Below are 19,091 nucleotides of genomic sequence, written 5' to 3'. Positions count from 1 at the left end.
CGGTGCTCACATTCATTTTTATCGCCTACCTGCAGGGACTCGTCTCAGTGGACACTTACAGCAACGACTGCTCAGTATCGCAATGCTTATCTAATATTATTCCATGTGTGGACTTTCTACTTCTGTTACATTCGCGTCTCTGAAGGCTCTCGAATACGATCAAACAACTGTTAAAACTGTTTTTTAAATATTTGACCATGTATGGCACTGTTTGATGTGTATGTCGCATGTACAGCATGTTTCATTCATTTGATAAGAATATTTGATAATGGATAAATGCTGTTTGCATTGATGTTCCACAACACGTTTAGCGAAAAGGCTTTATTACAATTTATCTCATTCTATTACGAGTTTCCACAACTATGAAAAGTACGATCAAGGTTAAATACAAAACAGAACTGTCTGTTACAAAATGGTAGAGGTATTGCATCTTTCCCAGCCATATTTTACGCAGGCAGAGATTAAGAACAAAATCAATATTCTACACGCAAAATACAAGCAGGAGTACAGTAAAATAAAGAAATCGAAGCTTTCCAGTCCTTCCATGTATGATGTATGTTGACTCTTTGTGGTATTTTAATGAACTCTCTTTAGAGGGCAAAGTAGAAGAGGATAAATTTTCGCACACTTGTGTCTTCTTTTTCAATGTGAGGGCAGAGGAATTCTAACTAGTCTATCTGGAGAAAGCTGATGTAATCACGAGGTTCTGAGTGTAATATTTCCTCTACTAGATTGTCTCAGTTTGAACCATCTTCTTTCGTTTTTCTTCTTTAGAGAAAGTGCTAAAGGCATTGCAACACGTGCTTAGTCTGCATTCGTAGCCATTCCCACTAGTGTAAAAATCCTGCATCATACGAACAGTGTCTGCTTCAAAAGTGAGGTTAAATTGACAAACTTTGTTGGTACATGTATGGACTTGCTTGACGAACTCGTGGAAAGAAAAGTGTGAATGCTGCAAACAAGATTGATAGTGTATGGGCGCCTTTACTTGTGGGCTAACAATGTCTCTCTGTGCCTATTCAGCTGATAACGTATGCGACCGTTTGCTTTCGTCACTGCCCCGAATGACTGATGCAGTTCAAATCTTCTCCCACACTTTGCTGAGTTGAATCTGCCATGTCGACGACCTCCAGCATCATACTGACTCGTTATCTTTTGCAATCATTTCTTTCATTATTATTTTGGCCATTTCTGTTGTAACATAGGCTCTGGATCATTTTTTCAAATACAGAATAACATATTACAAAAAATATAGTTTGTAGCATTTCTCGTAGCAAAAGTAAGTAAACTTAACCCAATATTTTATGTATTTGCTCACTTTTTTGAACATGTGGAACAGTTAAAATTTGTGTTATCTCTGAGGTTAGAAAATATTAATGTATTTACCATGTGAAACATGGGCGATAAATAATTTAGACAAGAAGAGAATAGAGGCTTTCGAAATGTGGTGCTACAGAAGAATGCTGAAGATTAGATGGGTAGATCACATAACTAATGAGGAGGTGTTGAAGAGGATTGGGGAGAAGTTTGTGGCACAACTTGACTAGAAGAAGGGATCGGTTGGTAGGACATGTTCTGAGGCATCAAGGGATCACCAATTTAGTATTGGAGGGCAGCGTGGAGGGTAAAAATCGAAGAGGGAGACCAAGAGATGAATACACCAAGCAGATTCAGAAGTATGTAGGCTGCAGTAGGTACTGGGATATGAAGAAGCTTGCACAGGATAGAGTAGCACGGAGAGCTGCATCAAACCAGTCTCAGGACTGAAGACCACAACAACAACAACATTTACTCACTTGTCTGAACATGTGGAAAGTTAAAATTTCATTATCTCTGATGTTAGAAAGTATTTTATATATTTATTCACTTGTTTGAACATGTGGAATAGTTAAAATTTGTATTATCACTGTGGTTAGAAACCTAGCTCCACTCAAATTTTGCACACTCTACCTAGTGATGTAAATAATTGTTCATATAAAGACTTTCACTTTTAAGATCACTCAGAACTATTTATGAAGTAGGATTAGTAACCTAACATAGTGTGAATGATGCAGGTCAGTAATGAATGCCTGACACATTGTTCAAATTGACACTTAACTAAACGAATATCACGGAAATGCTGATTCATTAAAATATAAGAATTTCTATTTATTACATTGTCTGAGGATGGTCGAAAAGTTGAGCTACTGTGACAGCACCACTGGCCAGTTTTATGCAGCCGGGGCCCTTCATGCATTTCAGAGCCTGCCACAATATGCGATTTCGCCGTACACAAATGCCAATTTCACCAGAGACTTGTGTAATAGACTTAAGAGGCGATGTTGCTTCGCTATTCACTCCACTTTTTTTCACATCAATGGCTGGCCATAGACTAGTAACTGCGCTACAGTTGGCGCATTAGTTTTGCGCTCTTCCACCTCTCATATTGGCGCGTTCACCTCCCATGCGTAAAGGAACTTCCCTCCACGTTTTCCTCTCGCTAACAATTCTAAGATCCCTACGCATAACCCAGCGATATTCCATAGTTGTTTCATACATTTAACATACAGCAGGAAATACATTTCGTAATAACATTTAGCAGAATACACAAATATGAAAACATACAAACTTTAGAAAACAATATTACTTACATATATGATGTGAAGTATCAATAATGTTACATCACAGATACACAATATACGTGTTACAGCTTGAACTTCGACAGCAAAGAACTGTTTTTCTGGTGTTAATAACAATGCAGCCCCATTTTTCCTCTCTTTCTGTCCTTGACTGTCTTTTTATGAGGTATTATTTGCGAAACTTGCAGCGGCTCGTGTAAGGCGAACTGGCCCTCGTCATTTCCAGCTATGTAACTGAATATCTTCTCCATTGATAGACAAGTTCCTCCATCCTCATGGCGTCATCTTTTTGTCGACATAGGTACTGAACCTATAAAAAAAAAACTTCTCATAGCAGTTCTCGTGGTGTTTTGCATCTGCAGTGTGTATATCCCCATCAGAGCAGAAACGCCTTCGGACGAGGTCTTCCCATTCATTCTTCCTCTCCTGTGCACAAACCCAGCTATGTATAAAATTCTACCAGGCGGCTTCTTCTTTCATTCTTTTTCCCCAGTCCTTATTCTCCTACTATTTTTGTTCCTTTTATTTTCCTATTGTCGATTCCAGCCTCCTATTGCAATTAAATTCTCATCTCCCATAACAATGTGAATAATTTCTTCAAACAGTCTTCAGTTTCTTGATAATCTGCAGAGCTGATTGGAAAGTGAACTTCTAGTATGTCGGTGGGAACTGGCGTCGGATCAGTCTTGGCTACGATGAAATGTTCACTATCTTGCTCGTAGTAGCTTCCCTGCACTCTTATTTTCTTGTTCATTGTTAGACCTGCTCGCATCGCCTCTGTTTGATTTTGTTTCTATAATCCTGTATTCCCCTGGCGAGAAGTCCTGTTCTTCCTGCCACCCGCACTTCGCTAATTCGCATTATATCTAGATTAGATAAGATTAGATTGCTTGCACCACAAGATGCAGAATGACATGTCGCACTATATCTAACTTCAACCTATCCATTTCCCTTTTTAAACTCCATAACCAACCTACACAATTAAGGGATCTAATATTCCACTCTCTGAGCTGTCTAATGTCGGTTCTGCTTCTCCTGATGACAAAACCTAACCGGAACCTCGTCGGGACACACTGAGACGAGGCTATAGAAATGAAACAAAAAATTTATGTAATATAATTACTTTTTATTTAGATCGCAGTTACATGGCACTTGTTGTGGCACACGAAAATACTCTTACCACAGTGGCGTTGTGTGCGAGAACAGAAAACAAATACTCGTATAATTTTTGCAGCTGACATTTGCATTCAGAATTTCCGGTTTCCTTAAGAAAGTAAATCCACTTTTTTCCACGGAGTGTTTCGACTTCCATTCTTTCGAGTGACGCTTCGTTTCTAAAAAGCTCTTCAGATACATATATTCATGAAAACAATTCTCACCTGAAATCTTCCCACTATGTTTAGTCAGGCATGTAATAGTGTTTTCAATCAACACCCAGTATGACGTTTGAGATAGCGTCATTCAATCAAATACTTAATATTTATTAAAAGAAATAGCCCTTTTCTCTAAGTAAACAAAAGCTATGGTATAGAAAGTCATTGTCTCTTCCTCAAATTTCAAAGTCTATATTAATTATTTCTTGGTTAGGGTTCTCATTCTTCGAACTGTTCAAATTCATCTTGGTTTGCATGCCAATAGAATTGGCAATCTTTCTTTCATTCAGACATCTCTGAGTGCCGATAAATATATTTCTTGCTTCAATTGTCGAGACTTTATTCTTCTCCGCGCTTTTTATATATTTTTTCAAACGGAACCAAGTTTGACTGCAGTAACATGTAGTAAACTTCACTGATCGGACTACTGAAAAACTCTAAAATTATTCTAGATGGCCTGTCTTCGGCGTCAAAAAAATTGTTTTAATGGAATCCAGAGCTTAATAATTCTCTCAGGAGGCGGCATTAACGACAGCCATCTTGTTTCTGAGTACGATAAAAGAGATTGATGATTGACGTCAATGTATAAGCACAACTCTTTCATTTTCTTTGTCCTTACCGTGTATATTGAAAAAGAATTAAATATTTTTCATGACAACTATTTCAATGCCGACAGTTCAGACTCCCGCAGCGCTTGATATAGTATTGTGGAGAATATGAGCGGCCAACCAATTCCTTCTACAGTTTTTACAATTTTACTAGTTCTTTAATTTGGTGAAACTCATTCCGCTGGTTGCGTCGATGAAGCCTCCCGAAGTTAATATTGCTATTGTCTCCAGAGAAAGCGAATCATTTGTCTAATGGAATTTGCAGTTGCCGTAAGTTGTGTAGACCAAACTTTGCAGTTGTCTCCGATGTTTCGTTATTCAGCGAATCAAACTTCAACAGTTGGATTCCGTCAGCTTCAGTGAAGTATTGAATAACTAAAGGAAACATCTTTTCAGCCGGTTTAATGAGTCGGCTCCTATGCCGCAGAAAGAAACTTCTTGTAATTGTTTTATGCATTCGGTCACGGAGTGTGGTGCGGGAATATTTTTAATAATCGCTGTTGCTCTGGTGCTGGCTGCAGATTGCTTTGCGGCGACTCTGGAGTCAGGATACATATAGCGGCATTCAGTTTTACGGTACAGTCAAGAGAACTGAAGGGCTGTTGATGCTTGACAATTTCATAAGCTGTTGTTAGTTCTGCAGCAGCAACGAGCGATTCTTCCTAGGTATGTTCTTTAATCATGAGCGTAGAAATAGACTTTGATGTCCATGCTACCGAAAACCTATTCGTATGATTCTTCGTAGAAATGTAATGCTTCACACCTACCTTACATCTGTGAGTTACTGAGACGAAACAGCTACAAATTTCACACAACGCTTCCTGAGCCGTACGTCCTTTCTTGACAAAAGACCACTCTTTTGTGTAATCATTCGAAAAGTGATACTTTCTCTTTCCATCCTTAGTCATTTTCGTAAGCTCTGATAAGTTTATTAGATGGTAAACAGTCAACAATAACACTTCAGTCATCGAAGTACACGTCACTATACACTTCACGCCCTACATACCCGCAGTAAACACTTCAAACACTACTCACTTCCACTCACTGTTCGTATTACGTTTAGAAAGATCACCATTCAGATGGGAACTGCCCGATTCACCAACTTTCTCTTCCGAATGCGAAAATATTTTGTTGACACCCACCTACGTAGAAAGATAAAATAAGAGAAATCAGAGCTCCAAAGGAAAGGTTTAGGTGTTCCTTTTTCCCACGCGCCATTCGAGAGTGGAATGGTAGTGAAGTATGAAAATGGTTCGATGAACCCTCTGCCAGGCACTTAAGTGTGAATTGCAGAGTAACCATGTAGCTGTAGATGTAGATTCTTCCGCGTGGTGCTGCTTACATAGTTCCAGCTCCATACTACTGGAGAAATCTGGTATTTTCTCGAATGATGGCGCTAGAGCTACAAGGTACTTTGCGTCGTCGATACAGGCTACGCAACGTTCAACGCCATCTGTGAGACGACGTTGACAATATAAACCTGTTGGCATGAATAAAAATGAGACTTGATTTACATGTTGCGCTAACAGATGGCGCTACTTTAGTACTTGAGCCAAGCTCATAACAGTATTTTCCAAAATCGGGACAAAATTGGGTCTTGTCGAGATGACGGGACAAGAAGATCCATAACGGTGACGGTCCCAATATACTGGGACGGATGGCAGCTCTGCTTCTGAGTAGACCTCACCAGGGATCCAAATGGGGAGACTATATTACCTCCTGAATGTTTTACCCGAGAGAATGCGAACAACATTTAGCCATACAATAAAGCTGCAGGTCTACTGGAAAAATATCTGCTGTAGCTTCCCCTTTGCTTTCAGCCATTCACAGTAGAAATACAGCAAGGCTATGTTGGTTAATGTTACAAGACCAGATCACTCAATCATCAGGATGGTTGCCCTTGCAAATACTGAAAAGGCTGCTGCGTCTTTCAGGAACCCCATGTTTGGTCTCTCCACAGACACCCCTTCAATGTGTTTGCACCTACTGTACGGTAATCTGTATCATCGAGGCACGGAAGCCAACCCACCTCCGCAAGGTCGAACCCAAATCCAGTTTTGTTGAGACAGATAACTCGTTTTGCATGGGTAATAAAGTGGTTCGTTAATATGCCCCCCCCCCCCCCCCCCGCCCTCAGACGACGTAGAACGGTAAGCGAAACGATCAGCCAACCAGAACATTCGCAGTTCATCTGTTCGCTCGAATAGAGCAACCTTGCTCACCAGAACTGATTTTGCGATACATATTTATCATGTTCCAACTCACTTATGTAAGACTTTCATACATGTTTTAATGCTACACCCATTCATACTACTGCACTGTTCCTTCGACTTTCGTTAATTTGCAAGCTTCCACCACTAAGCCACCTCAGATCAGAGTTTCCCTATATACGACAAATTTTACTTTTTAACATGAGCTGTAATCATTTATAATCAATTACGAGAAATCCTGCACAAGTCAGCGCCTGAAACGAGGGACTGTTGTCAGATCTGATTGCTGGTAATTCGAGCTGTGGTAAAATCTGGAAAAGTCGGTGCCTTATACTCACCCGTAAGGGAAAACAAAAGTGAAAACACTGTTTCAGTACACAAAGTAGACAGTGGTTCAAAAACTTTATTTAAATTTTTTGACTTAGTGACTTACTTATTAATAGTAAAAGGTAAATTAAAACTGTGTGCCCGACCGAGACTCGAACTCGGGACCTTTACCTTTCGCGGGCAAGTGCTCTACCAACTGAGCTACCGAAGCACGACTCACGCCCGGTACTCACAGCTGTACTTCTGACAGTATCTCGTCTCCTACCTTCCAAACTTTACAGAAGCTCTCCTGGGTAGAGCACTTGCCCGCGAAAGGCAAAGGTCCCGAGTTCGAGTCTCGGTCGGGCACACAGTTTTAATCTGCCAGGAAGTTTCATATCAGCGCACACTCCGCTGCAGAGTGAAAATCTCATTCTGGAGTAAAAGGCAAGTTGAGTAAACTTTTCAGAGGTGGTAGCCCAGTCTCTGTGAGATTTTTACCATTGCTCGGATTACCAGCAATCAGAACTGACAAGTGCTCGTTGTCGCAGGCACTGAATTGTATAGACTTTTTCGAAATTGATTATAATTTATTACAGCTCAAGTTAAAAAGTAAAATGCGTCGTGTTATGTAAAAGCCTGATCTAAGTTGGGTTAGCGGTGGAAGCTTGAAACTCAACACAACGAAACTCTTCAGCATCCGCTAGAACAAGATGCACTTAATTAAAGCAGTGATGAATATTTGCATGATATGACCATATAATTTTTTTTTTTTTTGCCCTCATGCGGGAAATGAATCCGTTTTTTGCGAGCGGGCGCTTTTTGCTACTTTTTCGTTTATTTATTTACCTTTTTTCCCTCCTTCCTTTCCTTCTAGCCCCCCTTGCACTCGCCATAAAAAATTACCTTCGCCGGTGTTGGCAACCGACAAAAATCTTTTCTTGGAGTCGTTCCTTCTGGTAACAAGAGAAAAGAAGGGTAACAACCCAACCAATGGTTTAAGTGTATGAAGGAACCACAATACAACAGAAACCTCGCTCTTCTTCAGAACTAAAGTAATCTTGAGAACTGAAAATCTCCTTGAGAACTAAAACCATTTTCGAGTTAAAATTCTACGTAGTTTTCAACAAAAGTTTAGTTTCTAAGATCCTCTTGCAAACTAAACGGTAATCTTCCTGTAAACTAAAATTTTCCAGAAAACGAGAACTTTTGGTTGGATAAATGTTTTGGATGGATAGTGTTGAAAACTAATGGCTACTTGAAAATAAAATCTTGAAGACTAAAACCCTATTTGAAACTAAAAATCTGCTTGAAAGATAAAAACCGCTTGAAAATCGATACCTGAAAAATTTGAAGACATTCCTGAAACTAAGGAAACACTTTGGCTCCATGTGTACAGAAAAGAATGATTAATGTTTAACGTCTCATCGACGATGAAGTCGTTAGAGAAGGTGCACAAATTCGGATAGGGGAAGGAAATCGGCCGTTCCTATCGAAGGAACCATCCTGACAACTACCTTAAGGGATTTAGAGAGAAATCTAAAACCTAAATCTGGGTTGTCAGACAGGTATTTGAATCACTGCTTTCAAAAATAGTTCGAATGGCTCTAAGCACTATGGATCTGAGGTCATCAGTCCCCTAAACTTAGAACTACTTAAACCTGACTAACCTAAGGACATCACACACATCCATGCCCGTGGTAGGATCACTGCTTTCCACATTACGAGCCAGGTGTGTTAACCCACCTCGCGCGGTCACGCGTGTAGATAACTAATGGTTATGGTGCAGCCAGATCAGACTTGAGGAAGTTCCGGAATGTTTTTCGATATTTCCGGACGAGTTTATTTAACACTGTCCATTGTTGTCGAAGTTAATAAAGCCATTCTCCAACGTTAGGATATTTTGCGTATACGATGTAAATTATTAAATGTTTGAGAATCTATGTGTAATAATTACTTTTTTGCTACGACAAAATATCAACACTCAAGTACCAAACTGAATTCTTTCAGTATGAAGTCTGGCGCAGTCCTGGTAATGAGGACAATTTTTTTCTTTGTCCAGCACCAGGTCAGACATTCCCTTTCGCAATTACTAGGCACGCGTCGTGACACGGAAACATCGCCAAATGGGTCCTGACACTCTCTACCCTCTCAATTACCGACCCCGCTGTCAAAACATACCAGTCACTGCATACATCCGATGACAGTGTTGGTAAATGTGTATTCTGTTCTGGCATAAAGTCAAGCTCTGGCATGACGGGCAAGAACGTTAGAGCAGAGACGGTTGGTGCGACCTATTCTTGAATACTGCCCAAATGTTTGCGATCCGTACCAAGTCGGATTTGAGGTACTGAAGCGATTCAGAGGCGCGCTGCTAGGTTTGTCACCGGTAGGTTCGATCAACACGCAAGCGTTACGAAGCTGCTTTGGGAACTCACATGGGAATCCCTGGAGGAAAGACGACGTTTTTTCTCCGAGCAACATTACTGATAAAATTTAGAGAGTCAGCATTTGAATCTGATTGCCGAACGATTCTACTCCTGCCAACCTACATCCCGCGTAAGGACCACAAAGATAAGATTCAAGAAACTATGGCTCATACAAAGGCATATCGACAGTCGTTTTTCCGTCGCTCTATTTGCGAGTGGTACAGGAGAGAAAATGACTAGTAGTGGTACAGGGTACCCTCCGCCACGCGGCGTACGTTGGCTTGCGGTGTATTTATGTAGATGTACATGTAGATATAGAAAGAAAATAACTAAGCCTCTACACATACCTAATGTCTCTCTTCTTATTCTCATGGTTCCTATGCGAGAAATTCGATGGTGGCAGCATAACGCCTAGTTTACACGACGACACTAGATTACAGGCAACTGCGCTACCGGCCACTGCGCATGCGCGCCGCGCGTTTGCGCAACTCATCGGTGAAACTAAACAACACTTTCGGCGTGTTCCAACTTTGGCGACACTAGTTGCATGAGTTTTGAGGTTATGTGTGTTCGCAAAGTGTAGACAAATTGAAATACGCAGTGAGGAACGGAGAATAATGTTCGCATTTTGGATATCTATGCTTTACATAGGTGTTTGTGGAATTTCAGTTATGCTGATTACAAAAATAAGCACTATATTGCTGCTCATGAGGCCTTCACATGCAATCAGAACACAAAGTTTGAATGTATCTGAGCTGCAGGGCAAAATTTATTGAATTAGAAGCGGATATATAACTGAATTAAGAAAAATACAAGCAAATGTAATTCTAGATGTGGAAATGCTCTCGTCTACAAGACAAAGTAGTTTGCAAACCATTCTCTTCTTAATGTGGCCTGTTCGAATAATTACTACTGTTGATGTTAATAATTATTACTGTTAATGTTCATGATATGACATGCTCAAGATCTTCAACATAGTCTCGTAATTGGATGCTGTCAGCTTCTTTCTCAGTGTTGGAGGAATTATTTTGGTTTTATTCATATTTAAAAAGAACTGTTATTGTTATGCCAAGTGAAAATTTCGCTCAAGTCTTTCTGCATGCCATCTGATCCTCCAACGATGATACTCTCCTGCAGTCAACAGCATAATCAACGAAAAATTTTATAGTACTTCTGCTCCTATCTAATTAATTGTTTTTGCATGCGCCCACTGAGAACATTACATTATCATTTGGGTCAAAAAATAAGAAAACTTTTTCACAAACAATGTTTCATTTTCCGTTTCTGAGGCGTAATTTCACAATATACTAAAAATCCACAGCAACCTACATAGTGACACACAAACAAGCAATCTTCGGATGCATATTTAAACAGAATACTCATCCATAAACACATCTACATACAAGAATCACAATAGAAAAGAGACATAGGGAATTTATGTAGAACACATATGACAAACAATTAATCAAAAGATTTGCTAAACAGGCAGTGAAAAACAAATAAATGTTATACACACACAACAGACAAAAGTAGCAGACTGAAGGTAACACACATGAGACATGAAACAGGATCCTGTCCTTTCTCCTATCCCTAATCAGAAACCATAGTGGGATGTATTCACTTAGAATAACAAAACTTTGTACAAATCAGCCAACTTTTTGTAGAAACATAAACTTCAGATAGGATAATGTACATAACACACAAAAATTTAGAGCATGGGGGTACATCGGTCATACATAATGGAGTTTTAAAAAAAGGTACTGGTACTCTGAATAGCTCACAGCGGGACGTCACCACATGAATGTTGGTGGCAGTGACGCTATGGGGCTACAAATAGCTGAAACTTGGGACTGCAGAAAAAGTTTGATATTTATAAAAAAAACTGTTGTAGAAGTGATAGTTAGTTAGAAGTTTAGTTTCAGTGCAGCTGTAGAAATGTTAGCATATACATGTTTACAAGTAATTAAAAGTCAACTGATAACAGTTGTAAGACAACAACACTTTGTAGGACATGAAAGCTAAGTATTCTTGTAAACAATAGTGTCTATTTTCTAATGCGTCATTTATATTTCGTATACTAGAGCAGTGGCGAGCTGAATTTAGAACTTAAAAATGAGAAATTACTTTATGCTCCTACTATATTTAAAAAGTTAGTTTTCATTATATATTCATTTCGCGAACGCAACTTAACCTAATCGCAGTCTACTGTATTGGTAGATAAAAAATATACTGCACACGAAACTTTATATTTCGTGCAAAAAGTAACATTTAGCGGATTCGGTATTGTTTATCAGATACACAGGTCTATGTGACCTGAATCGTCTCTCGTTTTTTGGTAAATGAAACCGTGAAACAGCAGTAAGTCGCCTAATCGCAATATTTCGGTGAACTAAATAGTATTTCTACTCCAAAAAGTCATAACAATGAACAAGCCGCAGGGTAGTGAGAAACTGTTGACTGTGCGTTTCATGATAGGTATTATGAAGCAACGAGCTCGGACGAAGATTTGGCTAGGAGCATTTGGCGCTGTACTATAGCAGTGCGTGTTGCTCTTCGATTATGGAGAAAGAGCAGTTGATCTTAAAATTCAAAGCTGATGTTGCAGTACCACAGTCAGAGTTAGGACACTACATAACAATTTATTACATTCAAGATCGCTTAAAAATTACAACGTTCACATTACCGTTTTCAGCGCGTGATTGTTATCTTCAGATGCGAGTAATTATCAAACAGCTACGTCAAGATCCACATGGTTTCAGTTAAGGCCTTCTGAGCATTTTGAAGCCTTTTTTAATACGTGACGATATGATGCATTCATTGGCATAATTTAAATTAAGAATCGTGATATTCAGAATGCTTTAAATGAAATTGTAATAGGATATATCTCGAGGAACCTGTTAGTAAATTAATCAAAGTTGAAGATAGAAATCAAACGCTGAAATCGGTAATGTGAACATCGTAATTTTTCAGCGATCGCGGACTTAATAAATTGTTATATTAAAGTTTAAAAGGTCGCACACTTCTATTTGGTATTATGTCGAGTTTTAAAAAATTAGGACAATTGAGATATGCAGTCGGCATCAGTAAAGCGAGGAACAGGGTAAAAATGGTTCAAATGGCTCTGAGCACTATAGGACTTAACATCTATGGTCATCAGTCCCCTAGAACTTAGAACTACTTAAACCTAACTAACCTAAGGACATCACACACATCCATGCCCGAGGCAGGATTCGAACCTGCGACCGCAGCAGTCGCTCGGTTCCGGACTGAGCGCCTAGAACCGCGGACCACCGCGGCCGGCGAGGAACAAGGTAAATGACTAGACTGTGACCAAATGCATCAGACTCGGCAAGAGATGTTGCAAATTCGCTAGGTTTAGTCTAGATGTCTCCAATAACTTGACTGCTTTGGAGGCTGTAGACGAAAGTGTATCGACAATCCAATGAGTTCAGTAACATAAGACAAGACAAGGAAAATAGTGTAAGCTAAGTTAGTAGTTGTCAGGAGTAAAAGGACACAGGTTCTTCTACTAGGGAATAGCCATGGGAGGCGAATATCATAACTATAGTACAGAACTCCAGGGGCAGTGTGCAGAAGCAATACCAGAATGAGTTCCATAAACTTTTGTCTGTCACTTAACTGTACATTTCCTCGTTGAGTTCCAAGAAAGTACAGGCTAAGAAACCCAGAATGTAGAAGCAGTCACCAGTTTGTCGGAAATTTCTCTCCTCCCTCATCAGCACATTATATACAGTGTTTTAGTATACCTGGATGACATCTGTTACCAGTTCCATGAAAAAGACCAATTCCTTGAAGAAGACCCACTGTGTTTTATCTCTCCACTTGCTAAACTTGCACAGCACAGTAGCATGCCTTCTGTTTGTGAGCAGTATTGTACAGACACATGGAGGCCTTTTGAGATTACATTTAAGTTTTACATGGCAGAGCAACTACAGTAAATGCTGAAGAACGCAGGCATTTTACTCAGTAGGTTTGTTTTACTGTGTTTCGTTCCTTCTGTCATGTTTAATTGCAAGATCTCTGATACTCGGCCGAATTCTAATATTCGTTCCACTATGTCCAAATCGACATCAATTCCATCCTCTATCATGTTATGAGACAAATTCCCACCCTTTGTAGAAGCAGAGCTGGTTTAAGGCCCAGATGACACAAGCTACTGCTTGGGTTTCCAAGCTGAGAGGGTCACCAGAGGTACCACAACTCTAAGATTTCTGTATGGGATGTATCACAATTAGTAACAGCCATTTGAGAGGAGTGCCAGGGACACAAGATTTGTATAAAGTACATATGATAATTAGTAATAGTAACTAACATGTGGGTGAAGGTTTACAAAGGAAGGGGGGGTGGGGGAAGCCATTGATGATTACTTGTGTGGGAACATGTTCTCGAACCAGGCCTTTGTAGAAGCATTCACTATGCTTTTCCATGTATCTGTTCTACCCTCTGGATTTAACAGTGGGATCCCTTTTGCCATGTTAATTCGATTCCTTTGTTTTTAAATTTTCAAAAAGTTGTTTTAACATTTTTACACTTAACTAGCAACCCACCCCAAATTTTTGCAGGTAGTACCATGTATCTGCAGCTGGGAGACTTGCCTGGCATAACAGTATAGTTTTGTTTATGGCCACAGCATAGAGTTATGATTAAAATTCAGAGAACATGTTAGGTAATTGAATGTCATTACTTTCATATAACTTGAACAATTTAAACAGAGCACTCAACAAAAATTTTAAGAAGGCTGGAATAATAGCTGTTCCATATTTAATTGACAGTTGGAATGACATCTCGTGGCAATGACAGGAGCTGTGAGCTACCATGCCAATTGGTCTGCCTGACCACAGTCTAAGTTTGGTGTGAGTTATGGTCACTTGGCTGCATCACAAATCATTCTAGCCACCCAGTAGCAGTAGCTCCTGTGTATGACCTCAGGCCTTCCTCATGAATCAGACTATTAGTGAAAACCATATCAAAATACCTTCAGTAGTGCCAGAGGTTAGCCTTCACATACAGGCAGAAAAATTTGCAGGGGATTTTAATTTATAAGATGTGTGGGTGATTCCAAAGAGTTCTGCCATTCACCACTAGAGGGCAATGTCATTGCCTTCACAGTGACTCAGGACATTAATTCATCATAGTTCATCAAATTTGCAGGAAATATTTATATATTATACACAGAAACCTTCCTTATGAATCAGTCTATGTCTTAGTGAAAACCATATCAAAATCCCTACAGTAATTTCCTGAGAGTAACCTAAACATGGTGTGGGCCTTTTATTGAAGATCTGCCCTCCCTGTAACCTTTTTGTGTAGTCTTCACATTTTATTTCTGCAGACATTTTGCTTTAGCTTCCTTTCACTTCTTATTGATTCTTTTTTAAGTTACATATATTGCTGTAGTACTCTCCTTTTTTGAACACTCTTTTTTGTTTTATTCATTCATTGATCAGTTGCAGTGTTTCTTTTGACACTTATGATTTCTTGACAATATCTTTTCCTATATCTATATTTTCCTTCCAACTTCCATGAGTACCCTTTTAATATATGCCCATACTTCAACTACCTATTGTGACCTTCAGTGTCATATCTACAGCTTAGAGTGCTTCAAATACACGTTATCATTCCTCAGCATTTCAGTGTACTCAATACTTCTTCAAAAGTTTATTCTTTCTGATAGTTTGCTTCAGTTTCAGCATTCTTCTAGTAATTACTAAATTGTGACCGGAGCCTGCAGTTCCTTCTGGGTAAGCCTTAAAATGCAGTACTTGTTTTTGCAATCCCTAACTATGATGTAAACCAACTGGTATCTTCCTTTGTCTCCTAGCCATTTTTAAGTATACCTCATCCTTTTGTGATTTCTGAAGTGTATATTTGCCATTACTCATTGAAATTTATTGCAGAGCTCAAGAATTCTTTCTCCTCCATCAGTCTTATTGCCAAGCCAGTGTTCTCCATATTACCAAAAAAAATGAATTTTAATTCTTGCTTACAAACTTCAGTAATTGATTTTTATTATGAATGGTTTGATCTTAAACTGTGTTTACAACTGTTAAACTGGAGGAAATTTTGGTATAAGTGTGTCTGTCTGGACTTTCTTTTTATGGGAAATATTTCGACATAATGTGAAAAAGTATTTTTGAAATGTGTTACACATGGCATCAAAGTTTTTAAGTCAATTTCAGATTTGTCAATTTTGAAAGGTGCTGCTAGCCAATGACATTTAGTTACTGGCCAAATTTTTCTCTTTCATATTTTTAATTGTCAGTGTCAACCTTACATTGTTGATGCATAAATAAAAATATCCTTTGTCAAATATTTATACCTTAATTCGTTATGTTTTAAATGTAATGAGAATCTTAGTTTGAGTAATAATAGTAATTTCACATGGCTCACTGGCCTGGTACAAGTTTTTAAATTGGGTGTCACTGTGGCGACTTGCTTGTCCCTAACATATCCCACTTATCCAACTGGAGAAAGGGCGCCTACTGTTCAACATGGAATCTGGACCACATGTTTTTTTTTCTAGTGATTCCTCAAATCACTGAGAGGTGAAAGCTAGGTTAAAATGCAGACTGAAAAATCCGAGGTCCAACCAAGATTCAATCCCATGACCCCTTGGTTTCCAGTCAACTGCTTCACCACTAGATCAGAAGGTACAACTATTCATCATGTTAAAAAAGGTGAAATCAATAATCATACTCAAGTTATAAAAATATGCACTTAGTGTGTACTAATGGCATTAAAATAATAAATAGTTACATAGAATAAATATGGATTGAGTAATAATAATCAGTCATTTGGGGTCTATAATGAATCTCATTTATACACTGTGGATTAAATGGTTGGAGCATGACAAGTCTTCAGACTGATTAACTTAGTTATATATGCAATTTCAAGTTATATATTTAAAAAATGAGAATTTCAGAAGCTTTACCCCCCCCCCCTCCCCCCTCTCCCCAGATAAATTTCTGTCAGCATCTAGGAGTAATGTATAAAATGCAATGGCTCATTTTATCAGCAATGTATCAATTTCTCTTGCAAATATTTTACACCGCTGTCAAAATGCTAGAGTAGAAAAGTGTTTTCAAAATGGAGATGGAGCCTATACATGAAAACAGGCTCAATGAATATAAGTGAATTTTACCCATTGATGTACAGGGAGTATTGCAATGGTACTTTTGTATCATACTATTCCTTTATATCAGATCATTCCTTGGTCTATTCTTAGGTAGTGATATCTAAACTCCAATATGATTACATGAAGATTTTGTTGGATACATTAGCCATTGTAGTCATTTCATAACATCTCCTAACTTGACATAATTTTGTGAAATGAGGTCATTAGTACTCCTGAGAAGACTGGTGAACTTGGAATCAGGTTAGATTATAAAAGTCATTTTCTTGTTCACATAATATTTTATAAAACTGATTACAGGTTTTGGCTTTTCAGCCATTATCGGATCTAAAAATTAGCAGTATCATATAGGTATGTAGTCAGTGTATTGGTAATTAGGACTTTTATAGTCTAACTTGATACTATGTATTTAACCAGCTAGGAAAACAAAACACATCACTCAGTGGAATTCCAGTGTAAGATCATGTTGTTTTTAAAATGCAGCATATGTATGAGGGATAGCAATAAAATTCTAACTACCACCATGAAAAATATGGTTCACAATTATTTTTTTATATGTTTGCTGGTACACATCTACCTGCATACAAACAATAATTAATTATGTTGCCTTATTTTTCAAGGTTATAATTAAGGCTTTATGACTATGCCTCATATTATATTTTGAAGGAAACTAAGTTGTTCCAAGCTAGAATTTAACTATGTCTCACCACATCTCACGTTTCACTTAAAAGAGGTATGATATGTAACTTGTTGTGAATTTCTTACAGAGACTACTGTGAGCCCTGAAGAGAAATTCTCCAGTTCAACTGCAGCCCCAACAACCAAAAGCAAAGTTGGAGATTTTGCCAAAACTATGGATGATATTGCCCATCAAGCAGCTGATAAAATGCACATTCCATATTGGGCTGTTGTTGCCATAATAATAGGTATGTTTAAAGCAAAGCATATTTGTACAAGTGTGCACTGGTTGATAAAATGGCATGTTTATCTTGAAGTATCTTTGTAGATATGTGCACTGTTTCATTTTATGATTATTTTATTTTCTTCTAAAGTGAGAATATTAAAAATATTTTCTAATTGTATTAAAAATAAACCAAGTGTAATTATGTTGTGATAATGGAAGTTCCAGGATGAAGTCAAGAAACATAAATGAGGACAGGCAACCATTTACCTGCAGATGAGTGATAGGTGGCACGTAGAATACTTAACACATTTTGAGGAAAAGAGATAGAGAGTGGAAAAGGAGACTAGAAAAAAGAGAGAAAGCTTGAAAGCTAATGTGATTTTCTTACTTACTAGATATGTATATGCAGCACAACATCTGCAAATATATTTCTCAGCTTGCAGTTGAACAATAGCTTTAGACAGCATAAGTAGTCCTCATATTCGTGAAGATTCCTGCAGTCTCAACAAGCAAAGTATAATTAAGTGAACTGAACAATTGTTTCCAATTCAGTTTCTAAGTCAGTAAGATCACATGGCTTTATATTATGCACACTAATAATAATATTTGCACTGCCTTGATGACTTGCATAATTTTTGGTTTTTGTTGTCAGAAATATCTTTATCAGTGCTCTTCTGAACACAGGAAATGGCTAAGTACAGCCACTAGTGTAATGAAGATGAAAATAAACTGGTATTCTCAGTGCCATACAAGAGCACATCATGTACTAAACACTTTATTTGTGAAGCGAGGGCATTACAAATATTTCTGTCACTAAAGTGGCCTCACTTCTCTACCATACTCAGGTTTGCATGCTCATAGTGGGTACTGTCTTTTCTTCTAGTATCATGACTATGATACACACTGTTAGGTTTCTTCCTTGTGTAACACATCATGTAGAATATGTGATGTGCAGCTCATGTGAAGATTTCTAGTTCCTGCAAAAGATTTCTGCTTGTAGCTCTTGGGTAGACTCCACTCATGATTCTTATGGCTCTTTTCTGCACACACAGCAATTTTCTCGCATATGGTCGATTTCCCCAAACTATGGTTCCAGATGCCATAATGGCAAGAAAATAACCACAATAAGCTTTTTTAATGGTTTCCATTTCTATGAGAGCAGACAGTGTGTAAAGTGTAAGTCGCAGAATCCAGTCCTTTGTATAGATCCAGGTTTGACCAGTTTAGTTTCCTACCATATTTAAGCCCAGGTATTTTGAACTATCCACTCTAGCTGTCTGCAGATCACCTGTTTTTTCTCCTATTTCTTTCTCTGTAGGGGTTGTGTGAAACTGAATACAGTTTGTTTTTGTGTAATGAACAGAAAGAATATTTATGTAAATCAGTTCACAATATCCCTAGAAATGTTATTAGATGACACCTAAAGTTTTTCTATTGAATTATCAAAAAGTAGTGTAGTATCATCAGCAAAGATGGTGAATTACAGTATT

General features: G+C 38.3%; 1 protein-coding gene across 4 annotated transcripts in view; it reads left to right on the top strand.

Moving 5' to 3' along the window:
* Positions 1–19,091, top strand: part of LOC124802909 (synaptotagmin 1-like) — a 1,021,155-nt gene that overhangs the window by 843,662 nt on the left and 158,402 nt on the right. For all 4 annotated transcript variants that reach the window (XM_047263978.1, XM_047263977.1, XM_047263975.1 and 1 more), the window contains one exon: positions 17,465–17,623. In XM_047263978.1, the coding sequence (XP_047119934.1) occupies positions 17,465–17,623 (159 nt within the window). The remainder of the gene's footprint in view (positions 1–17,464; positions 17,624–19,091) is intronic.

Source organism: Schistocerca piceifrons, chromosome 6 (genome assembly GCF_021461385.2).
Source record: "Schistocerca piceifrons isolate TAMUIC-IGC-003096 chromosome 6, iqSchPice1.1, whole genome shotgun sequence".
NCBI lineage: Eukaryota > Metazoa > Arthropoda > Insecta > Orthoptera > Acrididae > Schistocerca > Schistocerca piceifrons.
The sequence above is the reverse complement of the archived record's forward strand: the minus strand, read 5'-3'. Positions and strand labels throughout refer to the sequence as shown.